At 37.4% G+C, this 21,259-nt stretch overlaps 1 protein-coding gene across 3 annotated transcripts in view; it reads right to left on the reverse strand.

Annotated features, from left to right (window-relative positions):
* The window catches only part of LOC138186811 (membralin), a 66,416-nt gene that overhangs the window by 22,337 nt on the left and 22,820 nt on the right, over nt 1-21,259 (reverse strand). For all 3 annotated transcript variants that reach the window (XM_069127029.1, XM_069127027.1, XM_069127028.1), the window contains exon 10: nt 15,816-15,948. In XM_069127029.1, the coding sequence (XP_068983130.1) occupies nt 15,816-15,948 (133 nt within the window). The remainder of the gene's footprint in view (nt 1-15,815; nt 15,949-21,259) is intronic.

Below are 21,259 nucleotides of genomic sequence, written 5' to 3' on the forward strand. Positions count from 1 at the left end.
GCGAACTCCGTCTCGAGATACATTTCCATGGATATCTGGTACGGAAAATTGCGGATTTTCGGAGTATGCGAGATAATTAGAATTATAACGAATAATTGGGGGTCGCGACTCATTGCTCGAGTAAGCTTTAACTCTGTCTCTTGACTGTCTTCTAACCGGTGAAACACCGGAGCCGGTTCGCAATAGCCTCCTAATTATCAGCAACATTAACACTTATATGAATTTACGTAATGAATGAATTTTACGATTTCAATTACACTCGTGTCAAACGCGTATACGATACGTTACTGAATATGTTAACGCTACAACTAGCGAACTAATTCTTCGCAATAATTTTATGGATACATAATATAAATCATATACTCTAATCTATAAATTTCGATCGAACTTTTCCCAATTAAATCGCAAGTAAACGCTAACGATATGTGATTCGTGGCGAACATAAAATTTTCTGCTCCGTGACTGAAGAAATTGGAAAAAAACATCGCGTAACTATGGAAGAGCAAATATCAAGGAACTAGGAGAAACTTTGGTGTATCCGGCAAGATGAAGGAACCATGGCGAGAACTTCTTCGACTGAAAAGCTTCCGTATCGGTATTTATACGTTAAAGGGTGGCGAGCCGGAGGGTGGAGAAGGAAAGGGAAGCACGGCGCCATTACTATGCAAATAGATTCAGAGTGACACGACGAGAATGGGCCATACCCCGGTGCACCTAACTGGCGCCCGTCAGGACACCATTTAATAGTGTAGTTTCGCCTGCACACGCCGCCGCACTCGCCAACCGAGCGCCACCCACTGGTCGAGCCACCCACATCAGATCTCCCCGCACCCTCCGTGCCTCTCGCTTCCGCCATCGCAACCACCAGACCAGCGTCACCAAGCCCCCGATACAGGTAATGAAATTGTCCATGCATGAACCGACGGGGTGGCAAACGTTTGTTCTGCGATCGAGCGAATACGTCGTTGCGTGCCTTTTGCGCAGTGAACCAGATTCCCGAGGATTTGCAGGAATTTCAGGTACACAAATGAGTGCCTATACGGCGCGTACACGCTCGCGCTAGAAACGCGATCCGACACGACGTCACGGTTTTGAAACGGGTATATGGCCATAGCTAGGTCGAGAGGAGACGGTGCCGGGACACGTAATACTACGTACACAGAATCCCAAAGGATGGATGGAAATAGACGTGATAAAAATATAAACGAGATGATGAGAGACGAATCGCGCGAGCAACACGGAACATCACGAAATTCCTCCACGGTAGATTTGCAGGCCGCTTTTCGCATCCACCGCTGCTTCCGCCTCTGCTAATGGCTTCCGTTTCGTTTCGTTTCGTTTCGTTTCATTCCATTCCATTCCTTCCTTCTTTTATTTATTTAACCAGTGCTGCTGTTCGCACGGTAAGATTTCGTCTTCCTCTGGAGGTATAGCAGGACGATGTTTAACAGGAAAATGTACACGTGTAGACTTTGGATTTTAAGGTGGGGTAAGGGGCTACGAGAGAAATAAGTGTGTGCAGCGGTGGAAGGAAAGCTTTCGCGTGAATTTTTTTTATTTATCTACAAGAAAATCACACAGGGAGAATATGATAAGCCCATTTCTGTTGATTTTCTAAGTTTGATATTCTTTTAAAAGAGGGTAAGTATATATTCCGATATAACAGAATCGGAGATTACTAGAAAAATTATTCGAGATAGAATTCTATGGCTTTAATTTCCAAAATTGCTTTGCGACAACACCTCCTAATTTGCCACTTTAATTCGTTTAGACGCATTTGAACGCATTATTATTTTCATTACTTACGCATATAGAACGAATCGTATGTGGCACAGAAATAAAATTGATAAAAATATACACAAGGTGATGAGAGGTGGATCACGAGCGACAACACAAACATCACGAAACTTTTGTACAGTAGGTTCCCTGCTTGTTTGCGCGCGCGTATTGTATTATCCGCTGGTTTGTTTTCTCTTTGTTTGACCACGTGCGATTTTTAATATAATGAATCCTTGCGCGAGCGGTCTGTACAAATACAAACCTATGATTTTAAACATTACACACGGACGTTTTTGATATCAAAAACCAGATGTAAAAGAACATAATGTTGCTCCGTAACATTATACGTTAGTTTTATAAAACAGAGAAAGCAAGAATTGCAATCGATTTAGATATCGATTAAATTCTAATATCTTTTTCTAGGTATATAGATTTAATATCAAATATCGAAAATAACGATTAACGAGTTTTGTTCAGTAATGTTCTGACGATTTAAATTATTTATACAGAATACTTATTTGCGTACGTTATCGTAATTTGTAAAGCCCAACGTTGTCTCATTGAAAAATGATACATTTCCCATTAACCAATCGTGGATTTTTCTGTTTAATTGCTGCGTTTAACTAGGACCAATATCTGCTCGAATTTGGTATTTCGCTATTTGCTAAACGCTCGTAATGAATAATCCTTTTTCAATCCAACTTAATACTCCATAGAATTTAATATCGATTGTCAAAAACGATAAGATCTTCTCAAACAATTCAATACGATAGTAATCTCTATTACCCAAATATTTCGCTATTCAAACATTCTATTATTTACACAGTGCGGTATATTCTTTCCATTGCTTCAATATAAAATTGATATTACGCAGGTGCTTTCGACAGAATTAACGTTGTCCTCGATCGAGCTAAAAACACGAGTACATATGTATATACGCTCCTTTATTTTCAGCTTTATTTATCACTTTAATTACAATATTCTATCTATAACATGTATATTTAGGTACGTGATAAAGATTGCTAATTTTAGTATGAATAAAAGTGCTCGAACGGCAGGCCATGGTTCCCGAGTGCAACAATATTTTTCAGAATGATTGTCTCTGTTTAAAATGAGTGTTCTAAATCTTAGAGACGATGGCATATGTCTTGTAGACGCATGAAAATGTATCTCGCGATGAACATTTATAGTCTTCTCGCGATGGGAGCGATGCCATTTTGAATTACGCATACCATGAATAAACAGGAATTTCATTTTGACGATGTCGTAAAACTTGGTCCGGGGCCGCGTGCATTTCCAAACTTCTACCGAGCCGATGCTTTTGATGACACACGAAATTAAATATGCAGGCACACTGGCAATATGTGTTTCGACGAATACTCTTTCCATTGGCGGTACTTTAAACAGACGCGATACCCGGGGGCTTGTCAAATGAGATATTTATCGGCGAACGTATATTCCACTTATTTAGGATTAATTAAACATTAAAGAGACAACCTATGCTTGCCCGAAAATCCCATGAACGTTCTCGCTCGAATCAAGCTTGATTTCCCAATCGCTCGCGTGCATAACAGAAATTTAAGAGCATCGTTCGCATTTTATTATGTGCTAACCACTTTTATTTGAACATTTCGGAGGAGCACGGTAGCCGTGATCCAGAACAAACGAGCTCATAAATCTATGGTACGGTATTTACCAGTAAACGTTATAAAATTATTTCGATAATCGTCTTAATTCCTCGCGATGATATTCGGCGTTACCGAAAACGGAAATCAAATGATCGCCGCTTTAAAAGCACTGGACAAGCGTTGTAGGCGAATGAAATATTAAAACTCCGCGAAACGGTTCATAAAATTTAGCGATATCGCTGCGGATCGATCCTCTCTCCCCGGGTCCGGTACCGGTCCAAGTTAATTTGTTACAGAATATTCTGTCCGTTTCGCCTGTTTCATTTTGTCCCGGCTCGCTCTTCGAAATGATATTTGCACTTCGCGGAGGTTGCCCCGGCGATATTAATATTTCAATATTAACGACTTTGGATTACCGCGTGTATGTTCCTCGACTAAGGAAAAAAGACACATACTCGACTTGTCTTGGGTATTTTCAGCTGCCACGGACCGTATTAAAAAGTTGCTTTCCGAGGAAGGAGTTAAGAGCGGTTAAAGATTTTCAAAAAAGTGATGAAGGGTGCTTAGAGCACAGGAGCCATCGAGGGTGCTTCACGAGTCCCGGATAGCCAGACTGCGCTAGCTGACAAGTACGTGGAACTTTTGAGAGTGATCGAATTACTGTGCTCGATATTCTTATAAACAAGAGGCGTGTCGAAAAGTCGTAATCGAAAAGAACGTAATCGAGAATATGAACAAATTTCATTTCCAATGACCGTTTACTTTGTGGTTGGCTCTGCATTTGTTGACTCTCGTTCGTAAAGTCGATTACATAGCAAATAAGCAATTGGTTATACACTGTCAAAAAACTAAGTCGAAAAAAGAATAAGGGAACCGCTAATGATTTGTTCCTCGACATTATTTTACAGGCTAATGCGTATACTTTCTCGTTCTCGACCCTTATACCGAGTTAAAACACTGCGAATCTGTATTCATTTCGAGGCCTTCCCTTCAGCGACGTTGCCTCGATAACGCGAAGAAAATATCGTTGTGTGCAGATTGTTATCATCCTCGTTAATTCTCATTATCCCTTAATTTTATAAGCGTATCCCAGCGGAAGGCTCGAGATCGGATATTCTTCCGTACAACTACATTTGACACATTCGCTCCTTAAGACGACAATATTCATCTTTTCAATGTCGCCGGAATTTCGTGTTGGGATGTGAATTATAATACGCCTCGAAAAAATTCAATTTCTCCGACATAGATATCGCGCGAAAAAAACTCGCGATTCGCACCAGACGATTTTCAATTTGTTCAAAATGAAATTACAAACAAAGATGCAACTATGTATATAATCCCTCACACTTACAATCTTTCCTTTTTTGTAATACATTACGAATGCTATTTTGCGAATTACTTTATATTAAGAACCACCATTGAAATGTATTCGGAAACCAGTTCGTTGCTTCCTCAAATTAAAAAATTTTGAAATTTTATATCAATCGATTTGATTAGGAAATTGATTGACAAATATTGTGGTAGATATCAATGTACGCTATGTTAACGTTTCGTCGACAGAATTCAGAGTAACGCAGCAAGTAACATAAGATCGATTACTATTCCTCTCTTTAGACAAAGCATTTTTCTGAACATAACCGGCAGTTCCTGTTTGGTATTCCAAACCATACTGCCGGTAGTCAAGAAAATTAATTATGTTAGCTAATTATCTTAGGGGGACTAATTTTCTAACCACTGTTTACGATTAATCATGTGTCCTGTGCGGTAAATAACGTACCTACGTTTTCGTTTCGGGAAAACAGCACTATACCCAACACCTTCTGCATAATAGTATATCCGCAGCATTGAATAATTCAAATTCCACGACAAATAAAACGTTATCGAATTACGACTAAACTTACTAAATCTTCCACTGGTTTATAAAAAAGAATTTCCAGCTATCATGTTCTGTTACATCGTTCATCTTCGTTACAAGACTATACGAATCGATTTGCGTTTGGGCGATGGCAATACATATTTCGCAAATTTTAATTCGAAAAAATAAATCAAACAGAAATTAACGTGGATCGCAAAACGTGGATCGAAGAGGACAATCAATAAAACAGATAAACAAATGACGTTTAACGCCATTTAAATCAAACATTTTGAAGAAAAGGGAAAGGTAGAAAGAAACAAGAAAAATAATGTCAGAACGCGAACGACGAGGATTTCTGTTGGGCAAGCAGAAAATTCCTAAACAAGGGGTCCGAAGATGGTATCCTTGTCAGGAGAATTTTTCGCACGCGCCGATATCGGTTTCATATCCAGAGTTATCGATCTTCGTAGCGGGGTAAGACGTAAATCCATACGTCTAGAGGTAAAAGGAACCCCCTGTGGAGGGTGTTTCGGCACCCTGTCGCGTGGACAAAAGCGTTGACCGATCGTATATAGACGGAATGCGAAAGGGCGATCTGTGGAAAATGAAGTCAGCTCTTGGTTCCGTCAGCGTCGGAGCCAGAACACCGTTCTGGCTGGCGCCTGTCTGACGCTTCTCTGCTTCCATGCATCCCGTATCACCGTCCTATCCTAGATACCCGAGACGAACGCGACACCCTGATTAAAACGCCAACTCCGTGTGTATCGAGCTTCATCCCTTGCCATTTCCTTCCGAAGTCCACCTCTAGGAGGTAAACATCAGAGGTTGGTGGAAAGTAATTATAGGTTCTTGCGATGTTGCCCTCTTTGCTCGAATAAGAGAGCGAGCAATGTTCAAAAAATTTTCACTGGGAAAGATGAAATAATGTACAAGAATTCTAGCGAATTACATTTAAAATGTATATAGGAGTAATATTAAACATTAAACATGAAATATATCGGAGCAGATATAGAAAGAGTATATAGAAAGAAAGATTATCTTTTAGATTGTGAATATTTTTTTAGATAGTTAACAGGTATAGTTAAGTGGTAAAAAAACAGGAAATACCTGCCGAAATATAAAGCTTTAAATAAATAGGTGTTATCAAATATTATTCTATCGTATTTTGAAATTGTTACCTTAAACTTGTTTCTCTGAATTTCTACATATTCATGTTGCAAAGCTTTTAAAAATATTTAAACACAATTCAATCAACAAACAGGATATTTTCCAACATGAGGAGATAAGATGAAAACATCGCGTTTAAGCACATAATCCGAGTAAACGTGCGTGAGTGGTTTGAAAACAACTGCATAGCTACATACTAGTTAACACCATTCGGAATCGCACGTAATTCGCACTAGTTAAATAAGAACTATTATTTATCGATTTACGCGTTCCAACAAAATATAAAAAAAATCTCTCGATAGTCTGTTAACGCGATAGCGATACTTATTACTTCGCTCGAATCTTCGTACAATCCCAAACAAGCAAAACACGATCTCATACCCATTGGAATTAAAAACCAGCAACCTTGTAGATCGTACAACGTTCATTAAACAGCAGACACTCGAATCTCATTTTTCATCCCTCATAAGAAATTAATCACACTCCAGCCACCTTTCGGCAAGCTCTACCGTTAAGGATTAAACTTCAATCTCTCCCTTCTTCGACCACTCTGGAACATCAACCTTATAGTCTTTTCCGCAAATGAAAGAACGGTATTACGATCAATTTTCGGAGACTTATTTTAGCTTGACAATATTCATGATTCTGGTTGGAACAGCGTCAAGAGATCGAACTGATCGCGGAGGTTGGTAGTTAAAATGATAAGAGTTCGATGGTGGAGAGGCAAAAGGAAGGGAATTCGAGATCATCGGCCCCGCCTAACGGCGTATACACTAACGCAGCAACGCGATGTGCCGAGGGCTCGCGGTATACATATAGGTGCAGGTTATGTTTGCACTGTAATTTTCCAGGCAACTCGGCTGGCGCTCCTGCTTCGACAACCAGGCCAGGGGAGAACGATAAAGAGAGAAAGGGAGAACCATCCCCCGTAGAACGAGCCATACCCCCGTAGAACGAGCCATACCCCCGTGCCACTCTCTCCCCATCATACTGAAATAACACCCCAGGCTGTCCACCAGCCGCACTCGTGGTATGCGTTTATGGGGCCCGTGTTCCGTCTATAAGCTTCTGCTGGCTGTCGGTGTCCGTGGTGTGTGCTTGTTATTTATATAATTGCTCAATAGCCTCAATTACGGGCCTTATTCAATCATAATCATCCTCCGGTGTTATTTGCGGACAAGCCCAGCTGATTGTAAGCACTCGACGCGCCACTTGCGAGCCGTGGCGACACACGCGTGGCGTCGACGCCAGTAATGGCACCCACCGACACGACACCCACCGACGACGCACCCGCGGCGACAGGATACTAGTTCCTGCGAGAGAACGATGCCTTTCGTAGGGTTAATTCGCCGCTAGCGAAATGTAAATACAGGACAAGTAGAATGGAACGGAAATGACGTGACGCGACGTACATCGTCGGAACTCCAGTGCCCGGATTGAAAATCGATTCGATTCGACTCGACTCGACTCGACTCGACTCGAGTCTCGTATCGACTCGATACGATCTCTCGATACGATTCAACTGGATTCAATACGATTCAATTCGATTCGAGTCGATTCGGCAATGCCGTTTTTTGCCGATACTTTCAAGCGTTGGGTCACCGCTTTTCCACAAGTATACTTACGGTAGTAATCTAATATGTCAAAGTAAATTCTTTGGTAAGGTCCATACGAATTAGGTATCAATAAACTAAGCAACCAAGTTGCTCGTAAAGGTCAAATCTAAAGGTAAACTTCGCCAACTAAGAATTAACGTTTCAAACGTTGAAGAAGATTTTGGAACAATCTATTTCCATTTTATCTCGCAACAAACTATGCAAATATAGCGAAAGTATGAAGAATTTTAGCAAGCAATTCTCGTTGGCATTAAGAACGCTGTTACCCAAAGTTAGAAAGTACAATGGAATTATAGCTGCGTGAGGTCAAAATTTAGTACCATCTTGTCTCGAAATATAAATTAGAACTAAGGAAGTTGCACATATACACTGATAACTCGATGAACTATTTCGAAAATCTGAGCAGAGCAGAAATGACGCTTATATTAAGTTATTAAATTTTAACGTAGTCTTAAATATCACGATTATTATCACAACCTGCGTTGTAACTGGAAAGCTGCTCGTAAATACACAGCTACGATAATGAATTTCCTTTCGAATTTAATATTATTCAACAAATTGCTCTGGGAACAATTTGCAAATATTCAGTAATCTACTAAAAAACACTTTTACGATTATTATGCCATGTTTATAATACGAAGCATAAATTAGATGCGAAATATCTTACAAAATTTTGTTTTCTACTTCAAAACGCGAACGAACTTCAACAAACATTTCGCATAAAATATACAATAATGGAAAGATCATAGACAAACTATCAAGTATGTACATTGGCTCGATGCCTCTTTAAACGAAATCAAAATTTTATCTATGTATCATGTAAAATAAACTAAATCATCGAAATAATTTTCATCACGCAACTTTGTTTAAGTAAAATTACATAAACAACAATTGTATTTCTTTAAAATTACACAAGACGGAGAAATACTTGAATTTAAGATAACCTCATACGCATGAAAATTTAATAATTTAAAATCATTGAACCAATTTACATACTACATACCTAATAAATCTTTGGTCCAATTTTAAACTTCCTACGTTGTTAATCGCTCTGCCAAATACAATCGTTAATCCTCAAGCGTCACCAGAGTAGTCAATGACGAGCGAAAGTATTAAATTATTACATTAGATCATTATTCGAGCTAATGTAGCTATTTGCACGAATTTAGCTTGAAAAGAAGAGACACCCATGTCTGTATGTGCACACAAGGTCGGATAAGTCAGCCAAGCAGAATGCTGAAGGAAAAGACAGCCCTTCTAGGCTCAAATGGGACTGAACGTGCGTTATCTACGAACCGCTGAGAATCCAGACCCACGTTACGGATTGAAAGTAAAGTGCACACCCCTGGCGACAACCTAACACCATCGCGTATCGTGAAACTAAGACTTCCAGGTATCTCTCTCTCTCTCTCTCTCTCTCTCTCTCTCTCTCTCTCTCTCTCTCTCTCTCTCTCTCTCTCTCTCTCTCATCTTTCTTTCCCTAACTATTTCGTCGTTGTTCATATCAACTGGAAGCAAATACATTCGAACAACATGAAAAGAACGATATATGTAAGTAAAAAAGAGAAAAGCAAATCTTGATTCCACTTCGGAATACAGTGATAGTAATTTAATTCAGTGGAAATGGACGAGGCATTTTCTTCTCTTTTTCTAAAGTAACTTAAATGTCGCCCACAAACTATGTATCTAGATGAAATTACTCTCATTTATTTAAAATGATATTTTATGATTATATTTATTTAAAATGATATTTTAGAATAGTATATATTCAAACAAAAGTTTACGAAAAAAATGATACAAATATTGCAATGAAACTAAAATATGGTACAATTTTGGTAATTCCCCTAAATGGGAAAAACACAAATATTTGTGTACACCAAACCCCTATGGATCATAATATTTGAATACTATTGGTAATGACAATTCACTCGGTAATCCGAGAGCATCCACGCCCTCGCATCAATCATACTCGTCGCCCACTAGTTCATCCTAATTCTTTGTAATGGATCTCGCGTAATTCTCATTTTGAAACGTTCGTACGTACTACACACGGGTTGAATTATCTGGGTTATTGAGTTTTAAACATCCGATAAAAATACATATTTTCAGTTTCGCGACTTCAAACTTTATCAAATGGCACCGCTCCAACGTTCTTATATATAGACGTAATTTAATATTCACGAAGAAACGTAAAATCACATCGTAATAATTTTTTCACTACCCGGTTTTCATAACCATGAAAAAGAAGCGTAAAAAAGCTGCTCGCGTGTGAAAACAAGCGAGAAAAATAATTAAGAGATTCACGGCGGCGGAAGATAATATGGGCAGAGGAGGAGAGAGCATAGAATACACTAAAACCGCCGGAAAGAATAAAATGTTCCGGCCGAGTTAAATTAAAAATACGTTTCGTCGTTAATTATGCACGATTTATACTCGACCCCTCTCTGAAATTATTTGCTCGACCATTACACGGAAACTATATTAATTTGCGCTTTGCATGAAAAACATGTACGCTAGACATGCGATGAAACGCGCACGAAGGGAAATTACAAAATAATCATTAACGAATTGCGATATTAATTTCGATTGCTTTTCGAGGCAACAAATATTTGTGCGAAAGTGAAACGTGCTTGCTTTCCTGTTCATCCTGACAGAATTATCATAAATTGAACATAACCAGGATTTTCTAGCATTTTGCGTCGTGTAACATAAAAAGATTAAAATATTTCCATTTTTCTTTTCGATATATCATCTTTGTTCCGACTTGAAAAATTTTCCAATACGTTTCAAATCAGCAGATTTTCTCTGTTACTTTTATGTTTCACCACAACGACCGATTTTCTTTTTACATTGACGATCACGGGGTTCGAACATTGTTGTTCGTCAATTATAGAGATTTAAATCTGTTAAACGGACCACTTCTTTCATCTCGATTTCAGAAGTCAAACACCAAATCCGTATTATCGGACACCACGCACCCTGAAACGTTTCAACAAAGCACTTTTCTAATTGTTTTCGACAACATACAACGTGCATGCTGGCTAGACTACGAACAGTGACCCTTTCCCTTGAACAAATGAATCTTACTACCGAGGTTGAGGTTTTAACAGGCCGAGCCTGTGAAACCAATTGCTCGATTGCATTTATCCTCCGGTCTTTAAAACAAGCTCATCGCAGATTGGTTTTTATGACAATCGGTAAATGTATGTCGTATTCAAACGTTGTGAACGGTTCGATATCGATAGATATCGTTCATAAGCATCTGTCTACGTATTGCCACAAAGAAGTGTAATAATTTTAAATATCATTACTATATGATACAATTAACTACGTTCATGTTATGGGAATGAAAGCAAGCTCACAATCTTTATCGTCCAAACAATCTGTATAAAGTTATTTCGCATATTCGGATTTCTAAAGGGTTAATAAAAAATTACTCGTTCTATTTTTACGATACAACCAAAGGATTCTTTACTTGCAGAAATTGGGAAGAAAAAATATTGTTCGTACGTATCTAGGTGTCTACGTATATGGTATGTAAAAAGAGCAAGAAACACGTGAAAATACCAATTCCACGAGCAACAGATATCAAGTATGGCAATCACTGAACTTTCAGTAGCTTTTGCCTTCCGGCAATGTCTATTCTTTCGTATCGCTAGCGATTTCCAGCGTGTGAACGAACGAAACGTTACTGTACTGCACAGCATTGATTTCACTTCCAGAGTTTCATTCTGATCCGTAGTAAAAGTATACGCAAGAGAGTGGGACAAATTTGCAAGAAAATTTTTTATGCATCGCGTAGCCCAAAAGATATTCAAAACAAATCGGAGATCCATATCATGATGTTCATGCATACGAGACTTCACTAATTTAAAAAGAAAACGAGAAATTGTTTGAACGATGCGATTCTCTTCCTTTTGCAGTAGTAAAAACAAATTTTGCAGTAGTAAAAAAAAAGTTTATAGTTAAGGAGTTAATCATTTTTGTGTACTGACGAATCTTTTAACCTGTAAAATAACTTTTAACTTTAAAATTTTAACAAATCAAACCATCGTAGATCTTTGCATTAATCATGTTTTTCGTTTCAATCCATGTTCCCACCGATAAAGGCTTTGGATTACGAATGATGGGAGAATAGAGACGGGAACCGAACACGAAGTATCGGATAAACCACATGTAAGCGGAAGTCGAGTTCCTAATTAAAAGCGGATGACCCGTAGAAACAGTCGGTCGAGGGTGTTCGGTGTTACATAGTTGCATACCTATCGTAACCCAAAGTCAGGCAACCAGAACTCTAAGAACTGAAGATCGTAGAGCAGTAAATTGAACCACGCTACATCTGATCGATAGAAATGACTTCGGATAGAAAACGCTTTGCGGTTAATCGGATCAGCCCACGGTTACTTTCATCACCATTTTCGAACAGTATACTTGTTATTACGACATACTTGCTATCATCATATATAATTTTTACAAGTGCAGAAATTATTCGTTCAACGTATGAAACATGCCATTTCATTAAAAATTTAGTATAAATTAAATGATCAAACCGTCACTTATTTACGAGAAATGATATATGTACTTTAATTACTAATAAAAGAATGCATTAGATTAACACGAACTTTATATTTATCTAAATTCTAAAAGGAACGAATCTTGAGACAGCGCTCATTCGCCTTTAAAAAGCCAATTTTTCTAAAAGGGGCCATCACCGTTCATTAAATCTATTTGGTTTACGTGACAAAAACCGATCCGAGTTGAAGCTCGAGCGAAATAGCTCTGGCACGGAAAAGAGATCGAACCAAGTAGTTTTCCTTCGTTTTGAGAAAACTAACTTGCACGGATAAAAAGAAGCCGATTACCCTGTTCGTCGAACGAATCTTGTTTATGCAATTAAAGTCCATCTAGTGTAAATCTCGCAGCCAACGACGTAGATTCAACACAATGCAACACATAATTCTGGTACTTGGAAGCAGTACTACAGGAGTATTACCACCGTCAGATCTGCTTAATTGTTGTCTAACACCGGTTGTTCTAATGCTGCGTGTCTAACCTCGAACCTACCTAAAGGAAACCTAACTGTCCTTACGACCATGTTTCGCCAGAGAGTAAAGCCGTTTAGATCTATGCCCTTTCCACGCTTGCTACCAACTATATCAACGCCGAGGTTAAACTAAGTTGATCGGAAAATATATTTCAAAAATTAAAATGTCGCGAATAAAAGAATGTCTCCTTTATGTTTCGTTCTGAATAACATATTAATCCAGATATATCTGAATTTTCCTTTTTCTGATATTTTTGAAACAATGTACATATAATTTTCTCTTTATTCCAAATCTAAATCCAACGCATTAAGTAATTCGTACAATGCTACACAAATGTCAAAATATAATAAAACCTTGCAACGATCCTTTTCGAAGAATGATAGACATGGATTAATCGAATGTCTGCTTAATTTTTGTCCCTTTGGAATTGACTGCCTTATTCATTAAACGCAATTTACTTGTATAAAAATGCAAATACTAATTTCAACTACCCACCGAATAATCAGTGCACTACACAATTGTATTATAAATAAAATTTAATCCTTTCAGAACTAAATTTCTTTGGTCTGTGAAAAAACTGTTCTTCAACAAATTTATTAATTACTCGTATAACATTTTCCTCCATATATTTCCTAATTTCAACAATGTTAGAGAATTTTATTCTGGAATTGATCATTCTCAATTGCTCCCTGTTTGATCTGAACTTCCTTGTTCCAACCAACTTGATTTCTCAAACTTCCACGATCATTTAAAATGTTCCGCTTTAAACATGTCATCTCCTATCCGCGAGCAATTTCGGTGACCGTTTACTTGCGCGTCACCGATCTGTTCAAACATCCCAAGCGACCGGCGACAATTTTGTTTAATCGCCGTCTAATGTCCCTAATGTTCCGTCCTATACCTTTGTCAGTCTAAGGAAATTACATCGTGTTTCTCTCTCTCTCTCTCTCTCTCTCTCTCTCTCTCTCTCTCTCTCTCTCTCTCTCTCTCTCTCTCTCTCTCTCTCTCTCTCTCTCTTTCGGCCGCTGGTAAGACACATGGAGCGTAAAACTCGACTCCTCTTACGCGAGGGATTTCATCCTAATCCGACTTTGACATCCGTACACAACCACCGACGAAACGGCGAATGGTCGAACGCGACAATTTGCCAAATCTAGGTTGATCGAAAGTATTTATGGCAATGGAGTGACAATCAAACCAATGTGAAAGACAAATCGAGTTTAATAACCACGAGGACCACGTAGCAGGAATGAGCAAACGACCTACGACCTGCATGAACATACGGATGATACACTTCGTAGGCTGCCATAGACCGCACTGTTTAATCAGGATTTCTCTGCACATACCACGCTCCGAGATCTACGCATTCCATGCTAATCAATAAACAGCAATAATTACCGAAGGTATACGCATTCGTCCTCAATTATACAGAAATCTGGTAACATATGCGAATACCGGCCTAATTGTTTCATTAAGAAATATAGATCGGTATTTCTCAGAATGTCAGAAAGATATTTAAATCCTCTGTGACCATGTGAAATTTTGATTTGTTTATATGTAGAAAGGTTTTAATTGATTCCTTCTACATACAAACTAAGGAGTAGCAATTACTATAATTATTGCCATTATTAATCGATATAGCAGATTGAATTGATCAGTACTCATTGATCAATTGATGATTTTGAGATTAGAGCATCAAAAAAATAAAAAAATAATTTTTAATAAGTCGAAGGAAGAATTCAGTTGAAACGTAATTTAATAAAATATCCATATGTCCTGACAAGGCTTTGTTCAACTTTCCTCGGTACGTAGTTTCAAGCATACAAAAGCATCGACGGCTCGTTCTTTTTTAATTCGCAAACGCGTTGTATATTAAACTCCTGTTGGTCCTCTCGTAAAGTTACTGTGACAAGGCAGGCAAGGCGTTTTATCGTCATCCAACAAAGGCTACTCTGAGACAGAGTAGATACTTTGATCGTTTCAGTTTTAGCCGGAGGTGCACGGGCCAGGATAAAGAGAAAAGGCGAGGTCTGCCGATATGCCCAGAACTACGACTGACTCGCTACTTAATACAGCTTAATCCTTTTTAATTAAATGCTCCTTCGATCATCTCTGTCCCAATCTAAAAAGGACGGGATGTATAACGACCCCTGAGACTTCTACGAATGAACTCGTTATAACCGTGCTCTCCATGACGAGTAAGACGAATAATATTTGAACAGGAATTTCCTATGTTTTCTTGATAATCCTAGCAAAAATAAAATTGTAGGATGTTGGTCGCAAAACAACGTTATTAACAATTTATCCGAATAGTCTGATTTATGAGTTTAGTCGTATTTTTATTAGAATTACCTCACCAATCCATTGATATTATTTTCATAAAAATAGGATAAAAATTACCGTAAGAATTTATTCTATTAATCATGACTGTTTTTAATATTGGTTTCCCAATTTTTATCAAATTACACAGATATAATTCAATAATTGTGCGTTAATCAAGTCCCTAGCGTACCGGATTATTGGCAATTCCACTGCATGTATCTTTCTATACTTAAAAGATATAACTAAAGATTAGATTCTTACTATTTTATACATATTATTTTAAGCAATATTCCTGTCAGAGGAAAAGTTAAAGTTAAGGGTTGCAAACAACTGTGTTTATTACTAAGCAAAATAGGAATTTTAGCGCAAGTGATTCGATAGCTACAAGCAGATCAAAACTCACCGTAACCAGTGTCTTTTTGTAACCGGTGTGTGACAGCAAATAGCATCGTACTGATCAGCGATCCAAACGATCAATATGATGTAAAACGCAGTCGTGGTATCGTTAAAGAATTCGGACATGATCGCTTCCATTCCTGAAATAGAATAATTTATTTTTGAATGAATTACTCATAGCATAGAATAGTCATAGAATAGTCAATCAATTACATTTGTGAAAAGAAGAGAGGTTGTCCAACGATCATTCCAACAAAAGCAAGATACAATTTTCGTTTAAAACTAATTTTAACCAATTAACGCCGTTCGTTCCTCGAATAATGTAACGACAATTATATCTGCGAACATTTTCAAGTAAATCCTTTCGACAAACGTGTTCTTCCCTTTTCCCTTTGGCGCGTAGTCGTTAATTGAAGCAGCTGCGTTTGAAAATTTAATTCGAACGAAAGAAGAGATTCGGGAAAACGAGGTGGACAGGAAATTTTCTTTATCCATGAGATTTACTAAGACCGGGTTGTACGATGTTTTTCGAAGCCGTGTTACTATCGAGGGTCGCATAAACAACTGGGATTATTAATTTGCGGAACAGAGCAACGAAAAGGCGAAAGAGGAGAAGAGAAAACGTTCGAGGGAGCTTTGTAGAAATAGCGAAACAACTTCATGGCAATCGATACCGGCATTCGTTCGCTATCGAACCCACAGGCCCGTCCTATTAATCGAATAGTTTCCGCACAATTAAAAGTTCGCGGCACGCTGTACAAAACCTCTGCCCATGTAAATTTAATACCGACCCCCATGGACCATTATACCGTTAAAACAATACATTCACTACCGTTCCGCCAGCCGTTTTTATTGTTTCCCAGGCGTTGAACGTTAAATCTCACTTATCGGTTGAAACATCGGCTAAGTTATTCCGTTTGAAACAACAACAACAAATTCGATTCTCTTCGTCAAACTACCCGTAAATGAAAATCAGGGGTCTCAAACCGAAAACAATTTGACGAGGTCTTCTTTTTTTTCTTTTTTTTTTCTTTTTAGACTAACAACGTTTAATAGTGCTCTAATAATCAGAAATCGGACGTGGTTAAGAAAATAGAAATTCGATTTGAATAGCTGTCAACCAAAAGCCATAACGCAAAGGTACGTAGGATAATAACCAATAGATTTGCAACAATTTGTCATAAGATGCGCAAAACGTTCCCGCGCGATAATCAAAGAATCTACTATCGAATCGTCCGTAAGCGTTGTTTCACGAAATGCACGAGAACTAAAAGATAACGTGCAATGTTCTATAATATTTCGTGCAAACTGTTGCGGAAAAATTCTTTGAATTCACATCTCCCAAAATAGATACAAAAAAAGAGTCTAAAATTTAAGACTGAAATTTTAATTGTGAATCTTTGAATTTTTCAATGTAATTTTAACTCGAACAGCTATAAAAACGCAAAGGAACGCTGAAACCTTCGTTGAAAACTTTCTAGAAATTTAATATAAATTTTCTCTCGGTTCGTAGCTACAAAAATATCGGACGTGCTTATAAATATTGTTATGTTAAAATTAAAAAGTATTGAGGTACAGTTTTTACAATACAAATAATCAACGTATTAACGTATCGTATTTTTGACTGGATCACTGAATCATATAGTATAGGTATAGAATAAAGTTAATGTGTTTCGAGGAAAGTATAGAACAATGTTGTACAGCTAGCGTGTTTCCTAATGAATTGTAACGATATGACCCCCCCCCCCCCCCCGGGACTGAGCGGAAATAATAAAAGTATCCTAGGGTGTGTCGTGGCCAGGTCACGAAAGTGCAAAATGACCAACCTGAAATATAACGTTCCAACGTTGATTAATGACAACGTTGAAAGTTTTCCGTTGAAAAATCGACACGATATTTCCTCGATTAATTCACGACATACGAGTGCGAACGCGAACGCAGTCAATTAGTTATCTTATCAAAATTTTAAGGACAACTTAATAGTAATCTATGTTTTAGATTAGATTCGAATTGCAATATTTTTCTGCTATATTACATTTTTATTAGAATCGATTAATCACTGTCGTTTCATATTTTCAACATCACCAAAATCGCTAACATCCATTATATTCCCGTTTCTTACAAAATTGTCGCCAACTACGAGTAATATACATAAACCGTATATTAACGTCATCGTTCAACGGATAAATCACGTGGATGTATTCATTATAATGTATTGTGTATTTCAGGTAATAATAACACACGGTGAACGAAACCATAATAATAACAAACTAGAGATTTGATGTGAATATTAAACCGATTGGCAAAGTCCAATTAATTCTTGAAATGCTAAAAGCGTATGTACTTTATTTCCATTATTAGAAATCTTTACTTTTGGTGGCACGTCGTTTATGATATATTTTTCAACGGAATCAGAAATTTAGGAGATTCAGCTTGAAGAATCGATCTTAGATAATAAATATCTATCCTAAGTAATTGAACAGAATGATACGCCGAAACAAATAGAGAGGAGAAATATCTAAAGAAAAGCAGTACGATCGCGTAATTATCTCTGGTCTGTTTGGGCTGACGTACCCGAAGAAACTAGGCACTCGATCTTGGGGGGCTTGACATCGGTTTTCAAAATACACGTTAAACCGATATTAGGTGAAGAAGAGAAGACGCCTGGTATATATTGGACAAAAGGTAGCGGAGCACGCTGGCAACCGGGATGAAGGCACTTCACAACGAAAAGGATGAATGGTTCATGGAGTACGAGGGCGACCTCGGATAATTAGTTTCTTGATCGGACACTGCGCGACAAAACAAGAAGAAAACAACACGGAGAGAATGCTAACGAGTATCCTGCCAACAGTTTACACTCCAAATGTACACGACAAATCGACGAACACGCAACGTGTAACATTTGTCATAGAAATAACATAGGAGCGGAAAATTATACGTCGACAAAATTATTTTGTACAGTGATGAATGAAAATACTGTCACGTACTAAGATCAAGTGCAAATTTTTTGAAAACATGATTTTTTATTAGGTTTATTTTTATGGTGCCATTCTATTCTATTGGAACAAAAATCTTACATACTTTAATAAAATAATATAGAGAAAAAAACGTTGTGCATTTATTATTTTCTTATAAAATGAAAGAAACTTTTGGAACAACCTAATATTTAATTTTCTTGTAAAACGTAGTCTTCAAGGATGGAAAATAGTTGTGACATCAATTCCAATTCTTGAAACGTTCATGTAGAATCTTTTTAAATATTATGAAATAAAATATACGATTGAGCAAACGGAAAGAAGAATTTAAAATCGTAATAGAACTGTCCATTATTCAAATTGTGGGAATTGGAATTTCAAAGTGAAAATTCGATTGGAATATCGAACATGGTTCGTTAACCTGTAAGCGTAAGATGCGTTAAACAATATCTGCACGCGAAACATATTAATGACATTCAAGTAAGCAATATAATTATACGTGTTCAATCATCGAATATCTATCGACAGCCCCGATGAACAATGAACATAATTGGATATTAAATGTCACAGTCTGACAAATGTGCTAATTGCTGTTGAAAATGCCAATATGGAACATATCCCAATGTACGTAGGCGGCGATGGAAATCGAAAGAAGCCATGCCAGGCTGATAATAACGCGTATTATACGCAACAATGGTATAATTTTTACATATATCTTACTAAAATCATAAAAATTATAATACGTTTGAAAAAAATAGAATTTTTTGCAAAGGGTATATGTAAAAATTAGTATCTTCATTGGTACAATTTTGACGTATAAGTCAACAAAAAAAAAGAAATTTTTTTTGGAGATTTTCAAGAGAGCGGATGATGATGTGCAATGGACGATCAATGTCGCAAATATCATTATTTGGATAACAACTTAAAGACACATGAATCAGTTACATAGAGTGTCTAGGCCGAAATGATCTTAACGCCGGATAATGCACGGATAATGTACTCGTTTAAATGCATACTAGCTGGACATTACCTCAGCTCGGTAAGCCCGTTGGCGCAGGCCCTTGGACAAGTGTGCGGCAGAACTACGGCTTCGACATTTCCCTCTTGCTCTTCGCTTTTATAAAGACGTTAAAATTCCTCGAGCAACTACGACGAACGCTCGATAATCTCGCGCGACGGTGAAATTGCACGGGGAACGGTCCAATTTATGTCGCCAGCATTTTTCCACCACGAAAAAACCGATCAACGGGATCCGTCTCGTTATTTGAGAAAAATTTCTCCGTGTTTCGACAGAAATGACAACAATGAATGGGGATCACTGGATATTGTTAACGGAGGATTCAACATTTACGCAACATATACAAATACGTTTCGCTTTAATTGCATGCTAAAATCTCCTGCTCCCTTTGTTCTTCCCATTTTTATTTTCTAATTTCTAGAAAACTATCTAACAGAGACATAAAATTTCATCGATAGGTTCAATTAAATGCCGAATGAAGGAAAAATTACAATCATTTGAAAAACATTGCAAAAAGATTCGAGCATGTCAGAGTTAATAAAGTGTCTTTTTGCGTTTCAAAATGTTTGAAATATAGATACCTATATCTAGGAAGGAAAATAAAATAAAGGGAAATTAAATGAAATATCACATATAACACAATTTTTTCCAGCTCCTATCCAATTGTCAATAAATATGATCATAAACTCGATGCAATTGGGATAGTATGAGTGTCAGTATGCGTACGCGTATTCGCCGATAGAGGATGCATGTATGCAGCTCGTGTCAACTATATAGTTTCAAGTAAAATAGCTTCTCACGGATGGAAAATGGAAAATAAAGTCTTGTATTCGCAATAGGTAATAGCAATTTCGTGAAATGCCTGGATCAATGTTACCATAAACCGAAACGATATGTTGGTTTCCTTCTTTCCCATTAAAACAATTTCAAAGTATGATTGTCTATTCATGTAGGAAATTTATGTTGTTAAAGAAATAGTTAGGAAAGTAAGCACGAAAATCTATTTAATTAAGTTGATTACTCTGCATGCGCAGCAAGCGTACGACGCAGTAAGTCAATTATCTGTAAGCAAAAAGTTATGAGTCATAAATCGTTGAATGAAAACTACCTTAACCCACATATGGTTCATTGACTTCTGAGCAAAGAGAGTCTTAACACATAGGTGGGTCGGTGAACCGCATTCGCGTTAATGGCAATGACTTACGTATCAGGAAAAGAAGATAAGCAAAATTATGACAATTACAAGGTACAAGCATTGCTAAACGGAATTTTTAGATATTTTCGAAATACTGAACTAATTATCGATATCGTGCATAAAAGTGTATAATATCCAATATCTTTTTTCGTTGTGTAATATAAAACGTAATAATGCAAGTAATAAGTAATTTTTTATTAATCGCGGAATCCTATTATTAAGCTGATTGAAAGCCAATAACGTAATATGTATCGCGTTTG

This window comes from Bombus flavifrons, chromosome 14 (genome assembly GCF_040668555.2).
Source record: "Bombus flavifrons isolate JBK064 chromosome 14, iyBomFlav1_principal, whole genome shotgun sequence".
NCBI lineage: Eukaryota > Metazoa > Arthropoda > Insecta > Hymenoptera > Apidae > Bombus > Bombus flavifrons.